This window comes from Limulus polyphemus, unplaced genomic scaffold, assembly GCF_000517525.1.
Source record: "Limulus polyphemus unplaced genomic scaffold, Limulus_polyphemus-2.1.2 Scaffold1123, whole genome shotgun sequence".
Taxonomy (NCBI): Eukaryota; Metazoa; Arthropoda; class Merostomata; order Xiphosura; family Limulidae; genus Limulus; species Limulus polyphemus.
This window is the reverse complement of record NW_013666733.1, coordinates 75,427-91,209: the sequence shown is the minus strand read 5'-3', so window position 1 is coordinate 91,209 and position 15,783 is coordinate 75,427. Positions and strand designations below refer to the sequence as shown.

At 33.6% G+C, this 15,783-nt stretch overlaps 1 protein-coding gene across 5 annotated transcripts in view; it reads left to right on the top strand.

Annotated features, from left to right (window-relative positions):
* LOC106462238 (zinc finger protein castor homolog 1-like) overlaps positions 1-8,377 on the top strand; it is a 242,118-nt gene extending 233,741 nt beyond the window's left edge. For all 5 annotated transcript variants that reach the window (XM_022389432.1, XM_013922139.2, XM_022389429.1 and 2 more), the window contains 4 exons: positions 1,213-1,398; positions 3,261-3,644; positions 5,073-5,879; positions 6,367-8,377. In XM_022389432.1, the coding sequence (XP_022245140.1) occupies positions 1,213-1,398; positions 3,261-3,644; positions 5,073-5,879; positions 6,367-7,497 (2,508 nt within the window). In that variant the 3' untranslated portion in view covers positions 7,498-8,377. The remainder of the gene's footprint in view (positions 1-1,212; positions 1,399-3,260; positions 3,645-5,072; positions 5,880-6,366) is intronic.
* The last annotated feature ends 7,406 nt before the right edge of the window (positions 8,378-15,783 follow it).

Genomic DNA, 15,783 nt, shown 5'->3' with positions numbered 1-15,783 from the left:
GCAGTTTTGGGCTTTGGTGAGTCGTTTTTTTATAATTGCAGTTTTGGGCTTTGGTGAGTCGTTTTTTTATAATTGCAGTTTTGGGCTTTGGTGAGGCGTTTTTTTATAATTGCAGTTTTGGGCTTTGGTGAGTCGTTTTTTATAATTGCAGTTTTTGATGTATAATATCTTGCATTGAATAGATTAGTAAGAAAGTTCTGTACTAAATAAAAAAGAAATGGTTAACATTAGTGGTACAGGACCCCTACATACACACACACACACTTTTCAGTGTGTCCCAGTAAACATGCATCAAAATTAGGAGGAAACCCTCGAGAAAAGCAGGAGAACGCATAAAATTTAATTCAGAACCCAAGAGCTTCTAGGGTCCTAAGGCGCGCCCTGGACCCCAGCCGTAATGGGTCTGCTTGAGGCGCACATTCCATCGTTTCGCTCGGTCAAATAAACCTCAGCCCCCCACTTTTAACTTGCTTCCTATACCCCATGATTCCTTATATGTAGACCTATACATTTTAAAAGTAATAGTAGTATAATAATTATCAATGAGGAACATAACTTGCCAAATGCATTTGTTATTGATATTTTAAAGAGGGTTTCCTCTGAAACCAAAGTTGCGTTTTATCAGACAGTGGCTGTTTTAATAAAATATGTTGATAAAACAGCCATGCTCTATCCTGATTAATAATGTTAGACGATACATTTTAAATATATATGGTATAATTAATTATAGCCTATATATATTTTAGGACCCCCTAAAGCCCTCGCGTTAATCCGGCCCTGAGTACATAATATGGCACAAGTGCATAGTTCTGTTTTGTTAATATTTTTTACTGTACAGACAGTGCCGGATTTGGAGAGGGTGCAACCCATGCAAGTTTATGGGGACCTCAAACCCCAAAGAAGGGGGCACCAACTTTGAATCACCCTAGGAAGGGGACCTCCAGTATTGGATGAGAGTCCTCAAAGGGTCAAAATTCAGCATTGTATACTGATTAAATTTTATTAATTTTTTTTTAGAATACATTTCACAATAGGGTTATCACATTGAATGTGTTTGAAACTAAGTGGTAAACTCAAGAAACGAACGTATTTCTTTTTCAACTGTATAACGAAAATTCTCCCTTAACAGTTTATTTTGGTGTTCCTTGATTTATGAAATATACTAGAATATGATTTTTAATCTTATTATAGCACCTTTTTTTTTCTCGCCAGGGGGCGTGTCAGGTGGTTATAAGCAGCACTGACCAACCCTTCAAGAGGCTCGACCATTATAAAGTACATGAGTACGCGATTAAGGAAAATTCAACCCTGGATTACAATTCTGTGGAGTACTCTACGGCAGTTGACGGAACTTTCCGACGGAAACGTGGACGACCTCCAAAGAACAGAATCGTAGAGGTACAGTATTAAATTAATCGTAATGACAATTAGGTGGATAAAGTAGACATTTCAATTATTTCAGAAATTCAAAATAATTAACGATAATCTTGAAAACTCAGCATAGAAACCCGTGATCGATATCATGCTGAAACGCCGAAAATTCCTGCGCCTATGGACCCTAGTCCCTAATCTTTTAAGGACCTAGCGACGCATCTGGTCAAAAGTGCTGATTTGCACGTGCTGTATTATTGCAAAAAGGCAAAAACATACGATATTTTGATATTTATTTATGGCAAAGCAAGCCTATTAAAGCTGTTTTCCGCCGTTCTTAATTTTGAACTACATATCAAAGAGAGAGACAGCCAATCAACAGCACCGTATCACCAACCATTCATTCTAAGGGTGTCTGTATGATACGCTTAGCCCAAAGTCACACGCTATGCTTTGTCCGTCGCGGAAAATCGAACCCTGGATCTTAACGTTAAGAGTCGGTTAACTTACCGTTGACCCAATTGGTGGGGGTCCGTGGAATTTAATTTTATTCTTACATTACACTCACAGCTTAAAGCGTGTACGTAGGGGGGGGGGGGGTATTGCATGGTTTCGAGCCTAGCTCGCCAATTGGCGTTGTTTAATGATTTTAAGAATTTATAGGTACGAAGGTATAATATCATCCCCAATATCTTACTTATTTAAATTTTAATGGGTTATTTCTATAGAAAAAGAGTTTTCCTATTACACTAAGTTACAACTTGCAGCGGTTGAAGGGAGAGCAGTTACTTCCTAAATGTAGCACTGATTATTATATTTATAACCTTGTCCATTAGGGTAAATTATAACCTTAAGCTTATGTCATACAATAAGTTTTCAAGTAAAGGGAATCCTATTTACTTATCTATAGAAATGACATTTAAAATCCATCTTAAGGTGTTAAAATTCAGACTGGGCGAGATTCGAACCCAAATAAAGAAAAGTCGCAGATTCGAATCCCTTACCCTAAATTTCACTTTTCCAAATTAATCGGTCTGTCTGATTATCATTTAGTAGAAAACTGACATGAGAACGTTTTAAACATTTTACTAACTATTCATCATAACAATTTGGCTATTGTAAACACGTTAATTCTCCATATTTGTTAGTTTTGCATTCCGTAGGTTTTTTTTTTTCCTAGGACAGAATACTGTAATTACATTATATCGGATATAGTGTGGTTGAAATATTATTATGTACTCGTATTCTCAGAAAAACCTAAAGGACCAAATAACGAATATGTTGTTAAAAAATACAATAATCATAATTCTACTGACTTGTCCATATAAATATAATAGTATTGTCTGTTGTATATCCATGTAACTACTTCGTAGGGTGTAGATGGATCTTCATCTTCACCAAATTTGTTACGGAGGTTTATTTGGTCCATGGGGAGATACATATATTTTTTTCAGTTTTGCGTTTTACACCACTACTTTGCCCCCTGTTGATGGATCTTTACCAAATTTGGCATGAAGGTTTGTTGGGTTCATGCGGAGACACATGCAAACTTGCGATTTCACATTGTTTTGCATTTTTTATGGGCGTTTTATTTTTTACAATTACATGTGAAGGAAGCAACATTTCATCTCCTAAGATAACCTTTAATTAATCATGAATTTAGATAATTTCCGTCCAGGGGACGGATACCCCAGGTATTTGTTAAATATAATTGAATATCGTGAGTTTTTTGAAGTGTTAATTTATCGATATATTTTTGAAATCATCAAAAATTAGAACTTTTTGAAACGAAGATTGAATTTATGCCGAATACTTAATTCTTATATACTGTATAACTAGTAGGTGTAATTGATATATTGTAGTGTAATAGTTTTGTTTTTTCTCTACAGTTTCCTGTACTTTCTACTCCATCTAACCTTCCTCAAGCTATATATACTAGCTTCAAACTCCCGAAACCCACTACTCTCCCTCAACAAACCTTTATGGCAACATCCTTTGGGCCAAATCCATCACATTTCACTCTTGCCCATCCTCCCCCACCTCTTTTAATGACACGACCCCTTTCTCTGATTGCTTCTACTGTGTCTCCAAGTGATCAGTATTCTTCATCAGTGGGTACCTCAACTCCCACGTCGCCAATAGAGGAGGGAAGTTGTACAGTGGGAGGTTTACCAGTTTTAGAATCTTCTGTTGATCACGATAGTCAGTCTTCTTCAATTCAGCAACCAAATAAAATAACTTCTGAGTCTTCTTCAGCGTCGTTTGAGAAAGTGGTGAGTGAAACGGTTTAAAAAAAGAAAGTTGAATTATCTCAATGTTTAAATCAAAATAACGATTATTAATATACGTTGTTAAAATACATAATGTGATGTTATGTAATCTTTTCCCTAATTCGGATGTATTGTGTGTATATAAAGTTGATGGGAAAATTACACTTTGCCAACTTGATCCAGTTCACACCTTAACAGTTACTGTCAAGCAATTTGCTAATATAGAGAGCGCCTCAATCACTATTATGTCTGTCATATCCCAGTTGGCCTGAATAATCCTAGCATTAAGCAAACGGCCTCATCGGCATCGGATATAGCAGGTATTGCGTGGATTTTTGTAAAAAAAGATGGATCTGGGACGGAGAGGTTTTTTTTTTTTTAAACTAACCTGAATGTTACTTCTGTTTTATCAAACTTTATTGTTAATGAAGTTGGTTTATTTATTAACGTTTCACCATCATTTTGATTTTTCGTACGTGGTGTTTTTAATTTTGGAGGAAGAAATTAGCCAAATCAATTCTGTATGCATATAGTTTAACCATATCACGTTTGTTTGTTGCTAAGACAAAGCTACGCAAGGGGCTATCTGTGTTCTGTCCTCCGCAGGTATCAAAACCCGATTTTCATGCCATAAGCTCTTAGACTTAACGCTGAGCTACAGGAAGACAACCATATAAATATTGTTCAGTCAAATATGAAACAAAAAAGCAAACCAGTTCTAATTATAATTTTTTTTTAAAAACATAGAAATGAAATCTGTTATAACTGTATCTAAAAAAGGAAGTTTCTTTGAATCCACGCTAGAGTCTGTTAATGTTTTAGTATACGTCTACCACCAGGGGAAAAAAGTGAGTTAAAAAAATCATTATTATTTTGTTAGACGTTAAACCCTTCGCTATTGTTCATACATTTGTCACAGTGGAAGACTATGACATTTAACGCTCTTCTAACATTTTCACTTTTCCAGATGAGAACACTTTTTTTTCCGTAGAAGTTGTTTAAGTTAAAGTATCTAAATTATGTGGTTATGGAATATGTAAACGGGAAATTGTTTTCACTAAATTTCTGAATAATTTGGGACACCATTATGATGGATGTTTTTGAGTATTTTGGATTTGTTATCCTTTAATTGCCTACAAGTCAGTCAAGTATTCAGAATATTAAACTTTTAATTGTGAGAAGAAGAAAAACATTTATAATAATGTGTTTGCAACTTGTGTCAAAATATAAACATTTAAAAATATATTTCTTTCCCTATCGACTATATTTTAAGATGCTATTTTACACAAGCGGAAGAAGGACTTAGATACGTAGTCACTGATTATTTTGTTTCTAAGCAAGCGAGATAACAATTTTTAAACGTTTTTGCAAATGAAACTAAGTTACTAAAAACAGTCACAACATCTATCTCTGGTGTGTTTTTTTTTTCAGGACGGGTTTTACGTGTTTCCCAAGAATACATCATGCCCTGACCACTTATGCCCTTACCTTGGAAGTCATCATTTTCACTGTACCCAGCTTCGATGTTTTTACGTCACAGACCGAAGCGACATCCTTTTACTCCATTCCAAAGACTTTCATGATAACATTGATATAATGGAAGGATTTATGTTCTTTGATCGTTATGTTGATTGCCGTTTGCCAAATTGCCAAAGCAACAAAGTTAATCGTCATTTTCACTGTGCGCGCCCAGGATGCAACTATTCGTTTGTGCGTTACAGCACCATGAGTATTCACGAGCAGAAGCATCGCGATAAAGATGGCGACGACCCAGAAGCCAGTCAATTGAGGAATAAGCCGTCAAACAGCGATGAAGAAAGGTCACCGAGTCCTAAAGTGACATCTTCAATGACAACAATCACCAGCGAAGCTGCCATATGCTCTACAACAGGGAACTCGGAACCCAAAACGACGGTGGTCAAGGCCACTGGAACTTATTATCCTTTGTCCGCCATTTCGAAAAAATCTGAATCAAACCAGAAAAGTACAGCTGGGTTGCCAGTGCTTCCCGAAGATACTTTTAGCTCTGATTCGGAGGACCAAATACCTGTAACCTCTCTTACATCGGGTGAGATTGAGCAGCCATTGACCAAACTTCTTCAACTCCCAAGCCTTAACATGAAAAACACTTTCGAAGGAATAGAAAAACACATCCAATATGGACCTTCACAGAGCTGTGGTCGTCCTTTCTGCAAGCTGAAGAAGAAAGATCACTTTCATTGCAATGTTTGTAACCAGGTATAGACTTCTCGCAACTCAAATGGAGTTGATTTTGTATCCTTAATAGTCTCTATCACCAGAAATTGTGATAACCAAGTAGTATAGGTTTCTAACTTGACTGTTCAAGAAATATTCAAATAGTAACCTCTGTTCTTCAATTTTTGTTTGATTAAGATTGTACTTTGAGCCTTACTTGCTTTTGTTTTGAATAGATAAAACTATTTCTTCACATTGGATAAATTAACAATTATGAAAGTAACAAATTTAGATATAAAACTTGAGAGAAACAACAATCTGAGTTATAAATAGTATTTATTTTAAACTCTAATCTTTCCCAAGTTTTATTAACTAGAAAAGTGCCACGTAGTGACAAAATATCTAAGTAATACATTATGTTTAATTTTATCTGCACATAACAACATTCCAAAAACTTAAAAACAAAGTTGGAAAACTACAGATTTTAAATTACTGATTGTAATGAAGAACTTTTCTTTGTTCATTCCAGGCTTTCTCTAGTTTTTCACGATTAAAACCACACACAACCAAGCATGTTGGGGGCCCAATTCCGGTTCCAGTCTATAATTCTGGTCAGTTAAGTCCAACAACTTCTACTCATTCTTCACCAGCTTCTGCTCAACAAGGTGATGAAGAGGTTGGCAGTGAAGGCGAGGACCACGATCCTGGTACAGACCAACATTTGAAAAACAATCCTGACGTAGACAGTGATAATAAAGCTAATGTTGACACGAGTCAATCGACTCAAGTGTCCGAAGTATCTTCCATGCCTCAGTTACTTCCATGGCAACCATTCTCTCTAACCACCGTTTCTGGTCATCAGCTCTTAATCCCGCAAGGAATGCCTCCGCCAATCTTTGCAGTGCATGGAGGAGCAACTTTTAATCATCAGATGGCGCTGGCTAACCAGTCTAAGTTTGCTGCGTCCAGCGAAAGCTTCTATGGTTCTCCACAGGTGGATTACAGTGCAATAAAGAAAAGAGAGTTAACTGAAGTGTCACGTGTGTCAAATCGTAAGCGTAGTAATTGTACGATCCCTAATGGTTCTAATTCTAAAAAGATGAGAATACCAAATTTACGTATTTTAAAGGATGAACCTGTTCCTGATGGGTATAATCGTTATCGTTTCAATGAGGATTGTGCTTACATTCACTGTGGATACCGAGAGCATCAAACTCACTTCCACTGTACTCGTGAATATTGTGGCTACAGTTTTTGTGATAAAACGAGGTTTGTCCAGCACACGGCACGTCATGAGCGGCTGGACACCTTAATGGGGGGCGATTTCGACCAGTATCGAGCAACTATTAATTGTGGTCGACCACACTGCATCTATATGAACTCAACGGGTGCAATGGTTAACAAGGCCTCTCATTTTCACTGCAAAAAATGTGACTTTGTTTGTACTGACACCAATAAAGTCGTCGCTCACCGAAGACAGCACATGAAGATGGATAGCATCAACGCTGCAGGGTTTGATAAGTACACCCCTTCTCAGGATTGTAATATGGATGGCTGCAACCATAACCGGAAACAGACCCATTACCACTGCCTGGAGTGCCAGTACGCCGTGTTAGGTCTGTCACAAATGTCAGCTCACAAATATCGACATATGGATTAAGTCGTTCGTTCCCTCGGGTTTATCATCATGGCTTTTGCATTTTGTTATTATTACAATAAAATGACACAGAAGCTAATTTTGAAGAAGGGGGGAAAGAGATGAAGACATCTGTCGTTGAAGCATAAAAAAATCAACGTAAATGAGAGAGTTTCTCCTTCTTTGACCGGTGGTCAAATGGTACTGAAATTAAATCGTGATTTTGTAACCTCCATTTAGGTGCCAAGAAAGTAGAGTAAGTATGTACGTGGGAACATTGATCTTTCAGAGCATCTGGTGACAGTAATTTAGAACCAGTGAGTTTGCCTTCACCTTTTAGGGAGCCTTTAGATATATTTTTTATAGACATCAAAATAGTGAGATGCGTGCGTTTGTCTTTTAGTGAGACCTATATAGCCATCCCTCTTCTAGGGCGTAGATGGTCAACAGGGTCTAGTTTTGTACAAAGTTTACAAAGTCGTGCTCAAAGCATACAGTGCATCATTACTTCTCTTTAGAATGGCATATTTTAGTCGTGATTACAGTCACTTATATAATTTTGTCGTATATTATATATATATATATATTTGGTTGGTTTCTCAACAGACCAAGTAATCTTAGTGCCGTTTTGTACTAGGCTTTATCTATTACATTTATTCTTGAAAGAACTCGAAAGCCACTTCATTACCAGTATAGTAGAAGTGAGTAACAGTTCCCTTTGATGACTCGTTTTATTTATCAAAGTTCCCTTTGAAACCTAGCCATTCCAGGAGGATCATAGTATTTAGTAGTTTTGTCCAACTTAGGTAGTCAGCAATACACCTGAGTGAAGAATTTAAACGCTGATTTTGAATTAATTTTAATGTTTTATTCTTGTGTTCTAGAAAAAAAAATCTTGGAAAGGTTTACTTTTCTTTTATGTCGAAGTTTTATTCTTTTTGCATGTAATTATAAAAAAAAACTCATCCACAATAATTGCTTCTTTTATTTTTAAACAGTGGTAATTAGGTCGTTGTGACAAGAATTCTTCCCGCCATTAATAGTACATTGGAACTTAAGGGCTACGGAAGACTATAGTAAGGTGATATGTTTTTGTTTTGTCACGAAAAAAAATTGTCATTGGTGGGTTTCGGAAACAAAAAGTTTTAGCATAAGCTGAAACGCCATCTATATCTAACTGTACTACCAAGCTGTCGCTTACGATAAAAACAACCTCAGTGTATATAAATATTTTTTAATGTGTGTTTTATCTTCGAAACTATTTGTTGTGATTGAAGAACGTCACAGGAGTTCGTGGTGTGAGTAGCCCGGTGGTCTTTAAGTCTTTTAACTGCTTGTTATAAAGGAATTTTTATAGTATCCTTAATTTTATTCTTGTCATCTGAGAAAAAAAGCATGTATTCACTAACCTTTAATTGGATAGTTTCAGGAGTTGTTATGGCGTCTTATAAAATGTTCATGTCTAACATTCATGCGTTTAACACAACTTTATGTAATTACACACACCTGAAACTGTATCGCACGTTTCACGTAATTACATACATGTGAAACTGTATTGAATGTTCCTTGTGTAATTGCATACAATGCCACTATATCGCATATGTTTAATTTATCGGAAGAGTATAGACTGGAAGTAAAAACTGGCCTAAAAGGATGTATTCGCAGCTAATAGAAGTAGCGATAACTTTATACTTATATTCTTACCTACCCGTGTAATGCAAGTTAACACATCTATTTTTGAAGATAAATTTTATAAGTTACTTTCAGTTTATGTTCATTATAATGTTAATCGTTCGAACTAAGTTAAGACACTTGTGCCAAAAATCACTCTGAGTATGTTTGGTTGTTTTTAACGCAAAGCTATATGGTTAGCTGTCTGTGCTTTCCAGATTTTGGCATTGTAAGCCCTTAAAGTTACCGCTGACCCACCTGGGAGTACTGAGTAACGTTTCGGATTAATGCACAGCAACTATTCTGAAGTAATGAAATGTTTTTATTTAAAAGCTTTTGTTTTTGTTGTTAAACGCAAAGGTATACAATGGGTTATCTGTGATGTGCCCATCACGGGTATCAAAATCCGATGTTTAGCGTTATAAGCACTCAGATTTACCGCTGAGTCACCAGGTGTGGAGTTATATAAAGGCCTTCTATCGCGTCCTTCCCATAATGTATTTTTTATTTGTTAATAATTCTTTTGAAGTTTTGAAATAATTTTTAACCCTTGTTTTTGTTTTCTAAAATTAGAAACGTTTATTTCAAAAACAGAAAATCCTATTCGATTTATTGATAAATTACATGTGACAAAATGTTAACGAAATTAATTTCGATATCCACTTTGCCATCTTGACATGATTCTTTTGTATGCAGTGGTTATCGCAGGCAACACCCACACAACTGAAACTCAGTAAATATAAAGTAGGCTTATCTATCGTTAGGCTTCCGTGTACTTACTGTTGCGCCATGCTCTTTGGTGTTCCACAGATTAATGAATTTGTATTGTTCAATACATTGTTTCCCGAGAAAGGCTCCGGTATCAGGTCCAAAACTCGCAAATAAAAGAAGATTATTTTAACGTAAAGAAACTTAGGTGTATAATTCTACAAATTCTGTAAATACAACGTTAGGCTTCCGCGTACTCACCGTTTAAGCGCGCTTTTTCGGTACTTTATCCAAATGACACTGTTTGTGAACTTCAAACTCTGAAGTGATTATTACATTTTGTTAACTAATGTAAATGTTAAAACAAAGGTGGTGTCTTAAGTTCGCTAATCCTCGTTTTCTTAATGTCAAGATATAAACCGTAAAGTTGAGTAACTGACACGTTTTACCAAACACAGTGACCACTTTTATACACGCCACCCACCCACATCTAGACACTAATGAATAGTAGTTGTAAGATAATTTGTCACGAACGTCGGTGTTACGAGAAGACTGGTTCGTCAGTTCTTGTGAATGATAATAAAGTTAATTCAAATAAAATACTAATATAAATAAATAATTAGTGTTAAAATGAAAGAAATAACGTGATTAACTCGTACCTTATAAATCCGATTTCTGACTTAAATATAATTGGTAATAATTAGAATTCATTTGCTTAATCTGATACTATGACCCGTTATTGTTCTCTTTGAATTATGATATTTGCGCGAAAGGCCACGTCGGCACTTTATATGGCAAATGTAGTGCAGTGGTTTCCAAACTCTTTTAGTCTGAGGCTCCCTTGATGCGAATAAAAGTTTGAGCCCCCCCCCCCCCCAACCTATAACTTTAACATGCTGATTGAAAAACAGTGCCGTAATAAAAATGATAACATCTCCTTTAAAGATACTATATCATTTAATTAATGAAACATAATTTTTATTGGCTTATTGCTTATTTAGAATTATAATTAATTCAGTATCATTGTTTTCGGACCCCAGAAAAAGTTTCACGGCTCCCACATTGGGAAACACTGATGTCGTGTGGTTAACTTATTTAAAATATTCTCCTCTGCTTTCACTCATGGCTTCTTAGAATTAGCTGTTTGATGCCGAATAGTGATGGTTTGTCAGACAAACGAAAGAATGACACACATGTATTTGGGCTATAGCTAACAATATCTTATATTAAGTTAAGGAACAAAATTACTTTTTTCGAGAATGACTGACTGGCTTTCCTCTAGAAAAATATACTAATTTGCCAGTTTATAGTATTTTAGCTTAATTTTAACCACGAACATTAATGATTAGTATAAAAATGTGAGACAATTTTACCAATATTTCACCACTTTTTTTTTATTTTACATATTCACTGCTAAGATTTGAACCATAATTAATTTAGTAAATATTTCGTACTGTAGGTTATAGTTAATACTTTATAGCGTTCGAACAAGTTCCTAAAAAAATTAACTGAAAAAAATTATATTTATATTATACTTACAACGCTAAAAATTTGGATTTCAGTTCCTCCAACGGACAGAACCTACATAACCCATCGTGTAGCTTTACGTTACAACAGCAACTAATATCGGATTAAAAAATAAGTATGATAAAGTATTAAAACAAATATTAGTATTTTTTTCCTGAATATTTTATCTACTTTTCTTTTCTGGTAGCCTTCTATTTATCATTAGTTTTCATATAACTTTCAAATACGTATTTTTATTCCAGTGAATATAAATATACGTTTTGTGATTTTTCTCTCTTCAAGTTAACAATGATGTGATAACATTTTGATTGTTTCAATATGCCTTAGATTTAACACATAAATCAACAGATATATTTTGAATTACATGGAAATGTTTAGATACAGTTATAACTTTCGTTATTATTGCAGTGTTCTTTTTACGTGAATATTAATTAGCTTTTGTGAATTTATAGTTATATTACGTGCATAGTCTAACGTGATTTTTATCACAAATATTATGCTTATTGATTACATTGCTTCGCTAGCTTTTGGCTTTGCATTTCATACTATCCATATTTCGTTTAAGCTGTGTGGATCATTTTCTTTTGCTCTCTCATCAAATCTTTATCTTTATACTGTGATACACAAATTAATATGATTTTATTTATAGATGTTCCCTTATAAAATCTATGACAGAATGCCAGTTTGAATCGTACGTAAATTGTTGCTATCAACAAATGTTTCCTTTATTTTAGTGTTTCAGGTTTTAGCGTGAATTGTAGTATTTATTTTAATAATAAATAGTTTCCTAGGAATAATTCTTATCACTGTCGTTTACTTGACAGCGATAACTCAAATCGAAAACGTGGAAAGAAATGTGTAGCTGTGTGAAACTCAAAGTTATATATTTCAAGGCTGTTTAAAACTCAAAATAACTGGTATATTTCAAGTAAAGTATTCCTGTTATTGTAGTTTGACCTTAGGGCCACTTCCACATAAGTGCCTCAGAGAAGCAAAATCTTTGAAAGCAGATTAAAATTAATCAAGTTCGTTCTCCATGTTCTTCGGATTATGAAATTTGTATTCTCTAGTAGGGAAACAAAAGGTATATCAGAAGTGTTATAGTTTTCATAAACAGCGAAGAAGTCAATTGATAATACATTAGTCTGTGTTATAAACCTTTTAATAATCAATGAATTGTATATTTAAGTAAAAAAAAATCGCCTAAAATTCCGTGCCTTAGCTATTTTACAATTTTTTATTCTTAGTTTGTTCTCGGGATAATATAAAAATATATTTCAACATTGATTCATGCATTGGCAGTATTGTTATAATTAGCATCCAAGCTGATCTTAAAATGTTCAGCCTATTGATAGTAGCATTCCATCTAATGATATAAGCTCAAAAAAAACAAAATTATTCGTATTTCTGACTAGCCTGTAATGTGTTGTGAAAAACATAGCAATAATAAGAATTATACATTTTCAAAGCTCCCTTTCCAAACTTGGGATAGGTGATAGGAACAAGAACATTGTAGTTCCCACTTTCCATATTGATTGAGGTAACGAAATAATCAACCATGCATTACTTCCAAACTTTTAATGAAGTGTTCTGTTATTTCCTGTCTGTAATATTGTGATCTTACCACGTCTTCTTATGGTAGTCTATGCAAATAATAATAAACTTTTGAATATTTGTGTCCTGTCATTAATTTTAAGTAAGATAAGATTATTTAATTTAAAAAAAGGTGGTTTTCACCCACAAAACTGAAATTATATTCTAAACAGTTTTTAACGAAAATAAAGTAGGAAATATTTTTATGTGTGCCTAATGACATCTTTCAATTAAATGATTAAATAATGAGTTTATTAGGTCGCATTGTTAAAGATTAACATTTTGGTGGAATATTCTTTCCACAAGGAAAATTCTAACAGAACAAACTTTACCACTTATATAATTCTTTACCATACCAGAAATTGATATAAATCCAGCTAGCAACCCCTACGTGCATATTCGTAAAAGTGTATTTTGGAACTGCATAGTTAATATGTCTATTCCCAATCCTCGAAATCTTTCCTGTACGATTACGTACAGCATGCAGTGAGAAACGCATAAAAATGTCTTTAATATCAAAATAAATTTGAATCCAAAAGAACAGTTTTAAGTAAGAAAAAAATCAAATTTAACTGCTTGTATACTAATTGATTTTTAGTTGAATGTGTTAATTTCGTTCAACAGATTTTCCTTTATTTCAAATAATCTATTAATTATGTCATCAAGCATAATTTCACATTGAATAAAAAAAAAACATGTGACACATAATTTAGAAGTTCATGATAGTTAATTTTCACCTTGCTAAATTTTAACGATGCTACAGTTAATTTTAAAATAGCCAAACCGCTCCCCAAGCGGAAGTTTACACAAGCTAATCCAACTACTCGTATTAACGGAACAGTCTTGCGATGTAATAAAAAGAAAAAAAAAGAAGAAAGAAACAGCAACAAAAAACGACAATCCTACAGCTTTTCGTAGTAAATATCACATGCATATTTATTAACATAATTTAATCAATACAGAACAACATTAGTTCACAAACATGGTATATATATATATATATATATATATATATATACACACACACATAGTCGTGTGTGTGTGTTACTAAAATAAGACGAACGTTTCGACACTGGAAAAAAATTCCTTAGTAAATTCTACTATAACTATTCATGCCACTATTATGTTAACAAAAACTGCATGATAATGCTTTTTTTTTTTTGCAATGTTAGCTGTTTTTGATTCTGTTTTCGAACCAATCATATCTCTACACACGCACCATTTTCTCGTAACAGTTTTCGTCGAATAGAAGTCAATATTAAACTAACATTATAATCAAAGGAAATATTCATTTTTACAGAATGAAATAACACAATAGTATATTAATACGTTCTTCGAGAGCTAGAGATAAATTACGAAATTGTATTGTGTTTCATTAATAAGCCATTTGATGGCTTATATATAATTGGGTGTCATCTCATTAAATGTTCTATATTTTTTCAATTCAGCCATAATTTCTTACAGACGTCAAACATTTAAGATAAAATATTATACTTCACCTTTGAAGTTAAAATAGTATTCACATTCTAATTTTTAACTTTGAAAAAAATATTCCTGAATTATCGTTTTCGTATCAAATTTTTAGGGATTTTTAAAATAAGTATCCAAGTCGTTCAAAGAAAATGTAGATCTTCAATTGGACTTTTCCGATAAAAAGGCTTAAGATCATTATTATGAATTGCATATATATACACAAAAATAATTTGAACCAATTTTCGAAAAAACCCACAAAAAACATCTATTTTGTCCTTAAAAACGAACTCCAGAACAGACGATACTTAAAAGTTTTAAGCATTTCGATCTCTGATCCGAGAGCTCGCAGAAATCTTAGGCTAAGATAATAGATAAACATTCAAGACTTGAAAATAGCGTTCTCTAATTAATTAAACCTTTATAATTTTAGAAGTAATGTCACAATTTTTCATAATAACGGTCTTCCTTTTTAAGAAATGAGAAAAGGAAAACTGAATTCTCGGGAATCTTAACCCACACTAGCGAGAGCGAAATTTCAATAAAACTAAAAGAATTTAAATCTTAAATATTTAAGTTCAACCCAACGAAGAATTTTTAAAGCATGTTGGAAACGCACTATAATCAAGTTTCAAAGAGAGAGAGAGAAAAATTGTATATATGATAAACCCTTGTCTCTAATGTTTTGCTTCATTCCATTTTATAACACAAAAAATTATATTTTCTTTCAAATATAAAACACATATCAGAGATTCACAAAAAGTTGGGCCTTCAATTAACCTTTTACATTTTCGAACGAAAGCAAAAAAAATAATAATTTCACTTGGTATGAAATATTGAATTCTCTCTTTCGTGAACTGGAAACATTTTTGTTTAGATTATCTACCAAAATTTATTTAGAAAAGAGAAATCATGTTACAAAATTATCTTTGTAGCGAATTACTGGGTAGATTATGCAAAGTTTCTTTGTTGAAATGTTATTTATGGGGATGTGTAAATGTTCACGTCTACTTCCGGGCCTTATTCAGATGCCATCTTAAAACTTTGTAATCATTCGATATACAAACCTAATAGCCTTTGAACTACTATGTCAGAAATGTTCAAAACAATAAAATTTTCATAAAACAACTTTTTTTTTTTTTTTTAACAAACTGTCACCAACCGTAAGTTCACAGATGATAATATTTAATATAAGATTATAATGTACAACACCACCTAGCGGAAAACTTGAAAGCATCACTACGAAGACTGCTCGTTAGGACTAGTCAGCGATAAAATGTTCTAAATGATCACATAAGCAACAACTATATACTCTTACATGAGAGGCACTTAACGAAGCTA